This window comes from Etheostoma cragini, chromosome 10 (genome assembly GCF_013103735.1).
Source record: "Etheostoma cragini isolate CJK2018 chromosome 10, CSU_Ecrag_1.0, whole genome shotgun sequence".
NCBI classification, from domain to species: domain Eukaryota; kingdom Metazoa; phylum Chordata; class Actinopteri; order Perciformes; family Percidae; genus Etheostoma; species Etheostoma cragini.
The window spans coordinates 10847103-10857102 of record NC_048416.1 but is presented as its reverse complement, the minus strand read 5'-3'; the positions used below and the strand labels follow the sequence as shown (position 1 = coordinate 10857102).

Below are 10000 nucleotides of genomic sequence, written 5' to 3'. Positions count from 1 at the left end.
TTTTAAATGCATGGAAATGTACATACATAAAAAATTGTTGCATTGATAATCTGTTTAGAATCGAATCGTTGGCCTCTGAATCAGAATTGAATCGTGAGGTGCCAGAGATTCCCAACCCAATCATGTAATAGTTAGTTTAGTGTACTTCAATCAGACAGACTAAACATTGGCCCATAGGGGGCATGAGGCATACGTGCGTGCCTGTATGTGCGCGCACCTGTCTCTGAGAGTCGTTGAAGTAGGCCGGTACAGTGACCACAGCGTTCTTCACTTTGGTTCCCAGATAGTTCTCTGCAAGACAAATACCAAGTCATTACCAATCTAATGCATACATATGAGATGTGAAAGTAAATTTCCCTGCAGTGCTGGTTCAGTCATACCTGCAGTCTCCTTCATCTTCATCAGGACAAAGGCTCCAGCCTGGCTGGGGGAGTACAATTTCCCATGAGCCTCCAGCCAAGCATCTCCGTTAGATGCACGCACAATCTTGAAGGGGACATTCTTCCTGTTAATGGAAAACAAAAAGAAAGTAATTTAACTTGGTCTGATCAGTTCAGTTCAGTTCACTTGTTCAGTTTGTCTAAAATCTCCAACGTTACAGTGTTTCCCATATATTAATATATTTGTGCCAACCACACAATCAGCACGCACAGACAGAGTAATGTAAGTGGCGGTATGGGCCTTAAAGTTGGTTTGCGATCTGCTAATTAACACACAGAAGAAGACTTTGATCTTTTCCCCCCGAAGAGAAGACGGCTAGTGTCAATCCAGAGTTCAATGGTTAGTATTATGAAGTTATTACAAATATTTATGCAGAGTTTATACTGCATAGAGAAAGTTTTGACGGCCCTTAAAGAGGTTTTAGCCAGTGGCAGAGAAATATCACAGGTGCCAAAAAGTCTGATTTTCATAGTCAGACTGTATGGTACCGTCCAGGTGGCCATACTGCTCCGGGGACCGGCGGCGGAGTGAGAAACTGCTGCTGACGGACATAGAGCACTTTGGCTGCCAAAACTCAAGAGTACCGTCTGCCCGGCAGGCCGCACTGCCGTCTATCAGTGTTAAATTGAGGCAGTTTTATGATCTGTAAAAATAGAAAATATTTTGTATGTAGCGTGTTTCGGTATAGTCCCTTATAACACCTGATACAAGCCATTTGGGAGTAGCCTACGCATGAAAGTAAAAGTTGTGAGTGCTTTAGCGGCATTGACCTGACTCCCTGAATATGCTGCAGACGTTGTCTCGCTCTGCCTCTCTGCTGAGGCCCGTTCACATAACAGCAGCCGTTAAACTGTATTCCACACAAGGATGGTTACATTTGCAACAATATGCGGTTCACATGCATGCCGAACTGTATGGGCAGTCTGTTACTCTACACAACGGACAATTTATTTATAAATATTTCAAAAAACTTCATAATTTTTTTGTATTCATAACACTATTGTATTATTTTACAAATTAGCTACAACAGGAATAGCAGTTCCCTTATGTAAGTCACTCCTACATTTTTAAATTGAAGAGCAAAACATGCCCCTTGGGAAAAGGATACGGTTGTGCTTTAATTGTTACCTTTAGAATGTTGTATAAAAATATTTGCAGTACAAATAATACACAAAGTCAGCACCTCTTTCTGTGAGTGCACCCCCCACCCAGCTACCACCTGAAGGAATCAAACTCTGCGGGAAACACTGCGTTTCTTCTGTTTTTAGTTATCTAGAAAACACTAAAATAAGAAAACATCTAGGCCATGAGAGGATCCTCAAGGCTACAAAAAAAAGCAGGTGTTGAGATTAATTACCATCCATTACTTATATTGACATAAGTACATTCATTAAAGCAGAATTATTTAAACAGAGCCAAAGGATGCACTCACAAATCTTTCTGGACCTCGGGGTCGTCAAAGCGGCGTCCAATTAGCCTCTTCGTGGCAAACAGTGTGTTCTGAGGGTTGGTGACAGACTGGCGTTTGGCGGGCATGCCCACAAGACGCTCCCCATCTGCTGTGAAGGCGATGACTGAAGGAGTTGTCCTGGCTCCTTCTGCATTCTCCAACACCTGAGAGGCAAAGACAAATACTTTAATTCAAACTTCTGCCCGTTCTTGGACCCTGACTGATGCACTACTTGGCTGTCTCATTTCTTGTCTTTGTTAGGCATGCTGCCAGGCCTGGCCCACTGAGCACCATTGCAGAGTCCACCATTGACCCTGCTAAGATAGCAGCTTTGGCTTAGAGTGGCTGACAAAAGCTTGGTACACAAGACAGCGGTGTAGACGTGAATTACACTTTAAAATGGCAGGGGACCCTAAACCACAATAATAATTTATAATGTTGCTTTAAATTAATCAATAAATCACCATGTTTCACAAACAAATCTGTTTTCCATTCAACTAAACTGAAAACTAGTAACCCTATATGAGAATGTCCTTAATGAGTAAAGATTAAGATCATGTCAGAACAAGTATGACTTATTTGGACTAACATTCTCCAAACATGCAAACTTGCCACAAAATCCAATTTTCTAATACAAAAAAATGTAGGTTCTACAATTCAGTTACAAGAAAAGGACGTTTAGGTCAACTTTACTGACGGACCAACCAACCGGAACAAACAGGTGGAGCACAAACTCAAGGGGGAATCCATGACTGTAGTGAGTCAGGAGCAGAGAGAGAGAAGAGGGTCTGAAACTGGAGCTCCTGATGAGTATACTGGCCCCAGGACATTCTGCTTTCTATCTTAGCATATGAGGATGAAAAGCTCCCACGTGGACATGCTGTTAGGTGTCTGCTCATCCTTACCTTGGCCTGTTTCCCCTCCATGACTGCGACACATGAGTTAGTAGTTCCCAGGTCAATGCCAATGACTGAGCCCTTGATGGCCTCCGACCTATACACAGTTATCATCATCAATATTATTGCATCATACAAGTTTGAATAGAATGTTCCAACAGTCAACTTGGTGCACAGGATATTAGTGAGAAACTAAGTTATTTTTTTGGATCTTTGACATGGCTTATGCTGATGTAAGTCATCAGCATACTACTACTACTACTACTACTACTACTACTACCTGTCCATTGTCAATTTCTACAGGACAGTTGGGATAACCTGGGTGTAGTGTGGATACTTACGCATACTCCCTCCTGGACAGAGCTCTGAGAGCATCTGGCTGGAAGCCGCTGCTCCAGCATGCCTGTGCACAAACCAGACAACAGTTACAAAAGTTTCCAAATGTCTGAGAACAATGAGCTCAGGCAACACGACAGCTCACTTTTACCTCCTGTGATTTTATGCCAAGAATTCATATTTCAAACAAAGAGCTTTTTCAGAGTAAATGACCAATACATATTTAAGTCAGTTGGTGATGCACTGCACACACATTAGCTCCTGTACCGTAAAAGGACTAATGTTGAGAACCAGTGAGAGGATCAGTAACGTGAAGTTAAGTCAATACAACGAATTGGGAGGCATTATAATGCTGCAGCATGTCCTCATGAAGGTCACAGGGAGCTACTAAATAATCACATCATTCTTGTGATTTCGTCAATCTGTTCTATAAATACATTACATCTCTAAACGCCACGTGGTGTGCAGTTTAACCAGACAAGCGACAGGTAACACGTCAAATTTAGTTGACGTTACCTGAACACATTGTGTCACTGTCAATGTGAACAAGGAGTGGACGGTGGTAACACGGGTAGCACGACAAGCTAGCCGGCTGCCTCTATAACTACTGTATGATGGACATTGTTACAATAATGTACACGAGTTAAGTTTGTAACTCACCTTTTTCAGCATGGAGGACACGTCCCCGGTGACACAGGCCCGTGTCGGAGTTAGAGTTCTGGAAACGCTTCTAGCGACACCCAACATTTTGACAAGTCGGCTAACAGCAAACAGGCTAAGGGAAAGCTAACAGCGGGCTAACTAGCAACAGCAGGCTAGTTAAGTTTATTAATAAAAAGTTGTTGTGGTATGAATAAAGCTAGCTAGGGTTACTGTCGGGCAGCTGTGTGAACAACAGGGCTGAGATGCGGTGGGTCCGGTCTTCAGGCGGTGGGTCCAGGCCGAGCTGCGGCTACTTGTCGTCGGACTGAATAGAAGCGAATTGTAGAGCTTCTTCCAGAATTATCCAACACATGTTGCACCAGGCAGCGCTGAAGGACCCCACATTGGGCTGCGTGCGTACGGCCTGAATGTTTTTTAACGGTTAATTGCACATTATAGAGCTGTTTATTAAATGAAAGCACGCATGTGATTAAGAATATGACAACTATTAGATATTGAAAGTGCCTCATGTACATACTAAACACTTCTTTGTTGCCTTTATCTTTTTTTGTAATCAGGAACAGAAGAGGGCAGCCGCATGCCGTGGGCATGATGTGAAGGTCATGATGTAACAGGGGTCACGTGTGTTGCATCAGGGAGGCTGATACCTTACGAAAACTAAGTTCATGTAATAGACCTTTAATATTAATAATTATACATTCTATTTCATATCCAGAAAAAAAATCCTAGAGCGGCTTTAAGTGGCTTACAGTTATAAACTGGGGCCTATCCACACAGTGTCGTGAGACCTCCTTAATTGAAAGAGGAGAAGGAGATCAAGGTGATCAGAAGAGTTTTCTTTAGGACATATTTCAGAGGCCATCGTCACAGTCAACACGTATGCATTTGTAGCAGTTATTTCCTTGTATTTGCACCACCACATGTCACAAAATAGTGTAAGACTTCTATAACAACTTCCCACAGCTAAGGTCTTTCTTGTGTAATCTAATCAACGGTCCAATGCCCAAAGATCCTATCCTTAGTATCACACACAAAGGAGAAGGGCTAAACCTCACAATGGAAAAGCTGTCCATTGAGAAAATTTGAGAAACACACATTTCATTCATAAGAAGTCAACCCATCCTAATTGTTGAGATTAGAAGTCATTATTTAGAGAGTCCTATGAACCACTGGGTGGCAGGAGTGAAGCCAGTCTGTGACATCTGCTTACATCAAGCATGAAAACCTCCCTGTACAAATACACTGATCTCTATAGCAACTGATACAAGACCTGACTAATTAATAATTTTAACTTAATTTATATAGCTCCTTTAAAAACAGGCCACAAGAAGACAAAGGGTGCAAAACATACTGGGGAGGAGTCAAATAATAAAAAAAAACATTACAAATTAAAAACATGACAAATTCACACATGCAAATAAAAGGGTTAAAAGCAATAAAAACAATAAGTAAAATTAAATAAATAAAAATAAAAAGCAATAAGAGATATCACATGAAAGCAGTTCTATAACAAATGGTTTTAGAAAGATCAGTGACTCTGCAAACCTTATGTTCTGGGGTTAGGCCGTCCCAAGGCCGAGGGGCTGTGACGGAGCAAGCCTGGACCCTGTAACCCTGAGGATCACATGGTCAACAGCTCACAGCCAGACACTCTCAACGTCCAACTAAAATCTTCGGGATCCATTCCAGATGGGCACCTCAAGAAATAAAATGTGTCTTTAAGAGCAACAGGGCAGATTGTCCTTAAAGTGTAAAAAATGCTTTCAAATCCCACAATGACATGTTTTTCTGTCATAATCAGTTTATGTATAATGTTATTAAAATATGTCTTCATTCACAGATGCAGAAATTGGTGACTGACTCAAGAATGAAATGAGATGTAAGAGCAAGAAAGGTGCCCACAAATGACTTTATTTGTAATGATAGTTCATATTTCCTGTCTTTGTGTAGTTTATTGAACTCCTCACAGCCTAACACGAGAAACACAGTAGGCTTGTCTATATTTTTTACAGTCTATGGAAACTACAGAGGATGTTGCTGACAATAAAGAAGCGGATTACTATTGCAGCATTGCGACCAATACAACACCACTTTAAGTCGTGGATGTAGCCTATTCAATTAACGCTCACAGTGTGATGATATGAAGCTCGACTATACATTAATTCCCACGGGACAGTGAATGCTGCACATATGTATCTCGCGAGAACACAAGGGCTTGGACAACAAGTACGTGGCTTCACAGCTGAGGAGGACTGGGAGTGTTTTTAGGAAAACTACACAGGATGTATATTGACCCTATGTGAAGGGATGCTTCACCTGTGACCCAGCAGCGGTAGGCCTACCGGAAGCAGAGTACCAGGAGCAGCGGTAGTACCGGGGAGTAGTACCGGGAGCGGTACCGGGAGGTGGACGGACTGTCGCCGGTGGGAGCCGCTGCTGAAGGCTACCCTGCGGACTGCTAACGACAGCCGGCAGCTTGTTGGTGTGATATGGCGGAGAGCGGTTCTCTGCCGAGCTCGACGCTTCCGCCGCCGAGGACTCGCATCTTTAAAATCATCGTGATCGGGGACTCGGGGGTCGGGAAGACCTGCCTCACCTACCGCTTCTGTGCCGGGAGGTTCCCCGAGAAGACCGAGGCCACCATCGGGGTGGATTTCCGGGAGAGGCTGGTCGAGATCGACGGCGAGAAAATCAAGGTGTGTACTGCAGCAATTCTGCTCAGGGCTACAATATTCATTATAATATGTATATGTAACTCAAGATTTAGATATATCAGATTAACATCTCAAATCAAGGTGTGCACTGCAGACAGTTACTCACTGTCTTATATAATCCTTCTATATTGTCTTGGAATAACTCGTTATGATTTGATACTGTAATTAAAATTGAAGTGAAAATATATCACAGGGAGAGCAGGACTGATTCACCTATTAACGTCTTAAATCAAGGCGAGGTACTACTTTGTGGGCCACTGAGCAGTTGAGAGGTAAGTGCCTTGCTCAAGGGCAATGAGGGAGTGACAAGTGCTGCCGGTTCACTGACCACTGCTCCGTTTTAGAGGACCCCTTTAAATAGTAAATATTCCCTTTGTTTTGAGCAGCCAACTGTTAGAGGGGCACCGTCCAAAGTCAGCATCAGAAAGGATGAGGTTGTTATAGAGATATTTGCCTCTAAATCCCAGGGTGCTCCAGTCTGTAGGGCCTATTATAACCCTAAACCATAACCCTAATTCAGGATGGCACAATTAGATGTAGTTTTTATGGGGGGCTATTGACAAAATAAAATAGAATACACGTTAAATTAGCACATAATAGGCGACCTGGCCTTCCCCTGTCGCCAAATACTCACACCAATAAAATATTTTTGAAATCAATATTCGCTCCTGTACATACACATTAGTTCAATCTGAGAGAACCCTAATGACATCATCAGGGTTGTTGACTTTATAGAAACTCTTCCAACACCATGGCGATCCCATTAAACCATTTCACACGCTGTACAGTAATCCCCGTGATGAGTAACCTGAACGATTTAAATGAGGTAAAGACAACTAAACCTTTCATTGAAAGCAGCACATCTGGGGTTCATCCAAAGCACATGTAGGACAAAAGAAGTTAAGAAGATGAGCCACATTCACTAATACACACTTGAATGGGGTTTGGTGGGAAGTTTCCATAGTTCTCCTAGATATGTTTTAAATCCCATGTAATAAAAAAAACTAAAGACCCAACCCCCTGAATGTGCTGTGATACACACAGCCCATTGCTACTTGTTTTTAAAAGGAATTGATTGTTTTTTTGGGTGTCCCCCCCCCCTGCAGATCCAGCTGTGGGACACTGCGGGTCAGGAGCGCTTCAGGAAGTCCATGGTGCAGCACTACTACCGCAACGTGCATGCCGTGGTCTTTGTCTACGATGTGACCAACGCGTCCAGCTTCCGCAGCCTGCCGGCCTGGATTGAGGAATGCAAGCAGCACGCTCTGGGCACAGAGGTACCCAGGATCCTCGTCGGAAACAAGTGCGACCTTCAAGACTCGGTCCAAGTGTGCACAGACGTGGCGCAGCAGTTTGCCGACTCCCACTCCATGCCCCTGTTTGAGACGTCGGCAAAGAACCCAAACAGCCAGGGAGACGGAAGCTGTGACGGAGGAAACAGTGACCACGTCGAGGCTATTTTTATGACGGTGGCCCACAAGCTGAAGTCTCAGAAGCCTCTGGTATTAAGCCAGCCGCCCGGGGGATCGGAGGGTACCGTCCACCTGAGCAGGGGGAGGGATGATGGGGGAGACGGGGCCAGGAGCTGGGGCTGCAGCAGCTGCTGAGGCTGCACAGGACCCCGGAGAATGAAAAGGGGAAAGAGCGGAGGATCGGCTGAATGGCTTCACAATCAGCACAAACATGCAGATGAAGCGCTTTCCAAAGCCTGTGCTTAACTTCATATATGACTTTAAATGTGTTAAAGTGGTATTTACAGTACAATTGATGTTTCTGAAAGCCCAAATCAGTCATTGGTTCATGGAAAGGATCCTGAACAAGAGGCCAACAATCTGATTCAAAATCAGTCCACCTTCAATCTTAATTTATGTCTGGGGCCTGCACCGCTGAGCTTTAACGTGGCATTAATACATGATTTGTTATAGAAATGTCTTTCCAAAACAGCTTTACTTTGCTATGATGATATATTAACAGAAGACATTTTAATACAATTTATTTGGTTTTTATTCAGCCATCTCACTAAAAGGTGACCTGCAGTGTTTCTCATCAAGACACGTGTAGTTGTGAATGCATTTCCTTCTTTAAAAATGTATTTGCAAAGGCATTATTTCAAATATTTATAAACTATCACTCTGCTGAATGTGTTATCACAATCAGCTGCGGATTAGTCTTGACCATACTTATGTCTTTAAATTCACCGATCAAAAACCGTGATTCTTCATGTCAATGTTGTGTTGGCAGCACATGCTGAGCCAACTCAGGGAAAAGAGGGATTATTGAACAACAACCCTAATACGCCACAGTAATCCCATCCAGGTTTACCCAAAAGTTTAAGGGAATACTCGAGCGCTCGGTTTTTGATGTGTTCAGTGTGGGGGCAGCTGGGAGCTTCATCCCTCCTCCCACTCTTTGTTGTATCACACAACTCTGTTACTTCTCTCTCTTGCAGGGGCTCCAGACTAACTAGTGACTTAACTTACTGAGGAATGCTCTGGAAAGATATTGAAAGAAATAACGTGCTGTTCTAAAGTAGTGCTTTAAAAATAGTGCTAAAGTAATCTTTTACATTGCTGCGAGTGGTAGCACTGCGTGCCATTAAAAAAATAATCACATCATTAGTGATTTGGTTATCCTCCCGGAGTCAGGGTAACCGTGGGCAAGGCTCCGGATCGGTAACGTTTTATCTTTATTATCTTTATCTACTGGTTGTTGTGCACTGCAGAATGGGACTAACTGGTGCCAGTGTGGAGTCAGCCCGCCCATCGGAGAGGGAAAGGCCCTTCTTCTGTAGTGTGCTGCTCTGCAGGTACATCAAGGCTGCTGCCTTCATCCCCAGCTTCTCCTGTGTGGAAGCTTGTGGTTCAGTATTGAACACGTCACTGTTAGAGCCCTGAGCTGGTGGCGTTACCGTGCACAGCTCGCCGCTCCTCCGCTGCTCACGCTCTGCATTACTACTCATCGTGACTGGTTGTTTGGCTTACATTTGGTTGCTGCTTTCTTCAAGTGTCCTTTGTTACCAATACACCCCCCCCCCCCCCCCCCCCCCCCCCCCCCCCCCCCCCCCACACCCACACAAACACACAAAGACTTCTTTTGCCTCAACTTCACTTCAGCCATGAGCACATAATACTCTCTCATTGCCCAAAAAGAAAAATGCTATGCCTTCACAGTGACTAAGAACCCAATTACTGGGTTGAGGTTAGACTACTGGTTTGTAATAAAGTATCCTGAACATTTCAAACTGTGGTCAGCTTTTATTTATTAAATACACATAAAATGTCTTGAATTTATATATTGAGAACACACATTTCAAAATTTCACACAGGCAGTGAGGCATGTCATACACAGTGAGTTCAGGTACTCAACTTTGGCAAAAGGAGTTTGGCGCCACAAATGTTTGGCCAAAGAGGAAAGAAAACAACCAACAGACTAGCTCTATCTTCCTTTCCTCCCTCTATCCGAAAATGAAATGTGTAGGCACAACTGTAGGGAAATCTAAT

The 10000-nt window shown here is 43.5% G+C and overlaps 3 protein-coding genes across 4 annotated transcripts in view; 1 reads left to right on the top strand and 2 right to left on the bottom strand.

Annotated features, from left to right (window-relative positions):
* The window catches only part of hspa9 (heat shock protein 9), an 11908-nt gene extending 7758 nt beyond the window's left edge, over positions 1 to 4150 (bottom strand). Inside the window, exons 1-6 of the mRNA XM_034883261.1 lie at positions 3784 to 4150; positions 3129 to 3190; positions 2797 to 2884; positions 1874 to 2055; positions 381 to 505; positions 218 to 291 (exon numbers count right to left, since the gene is read on the bottom strand). Of these exons, the coding sequence (XP_034739152.1) occupies positions 218 to 291; positions 381 to 505; positions 1874 to 2055; positions 2797 to 2884; positions 3129 to 3190; positions 3784 to 3870 (618 nt within the window). The 5' untranslated portion in view covers positions 3871 to 4150. The remainder of the gene's footprint in view (positions 1 to 217; positions 292 to 380; positions 506 to 1873; positions 2056 to 2796; positions 2885 to 3128; positions 3191 to 3783) is intronic.
* A 1796-nt stretch (positions 4151 to 5946) lies between these two features.
* rab33ba (RAB33B, member RAS oncogene family a) overlaps positions 5947 to 10000 on the top strand; it is a 19626-nt gene continuing 15572 nt past the window's right edge. Inside the window, exons 1-2 of one of the 2 annotated variants that reach the window (XR_004658199.1) lie at positions 5947 to 6482; positions 7607 to 8398. Coding sequence is in view for 1 of the 2 variants with exons in the window: in XM_034883295.1 (XP_034739186.1) it covers positions 6276 to 6482; positions 7607 to 8107 (708 nt within the window). In the remaining variant the exon portion in view is untranslated. Of the gene's footprint in view, positions 6483 to 7606; positions 9097 to 10000 lie in introns of those variants that run through there. The other variant, XM_034883295.1, reaches the window with a different exon arrangement.
* zgc:113425 (uncharacterized protein LOC541425 homolog) overlaps positions 9981 to 10000 on the bottom strand; it is a 4231-nt gene continuing 4211 nt past the window's right edge. The window contains exon 6 of the mRNA XM_034883300.1: positions 9981 to 10000. This exon is cut by the window's right edge and continues 111 nt beyond it. Within this exon, the coding sequence (XP_034739191.1) occupies positions 9996 to 10000 (5 nt within the window). The 3' untranslated portion in view covers positions 9981 to 9995.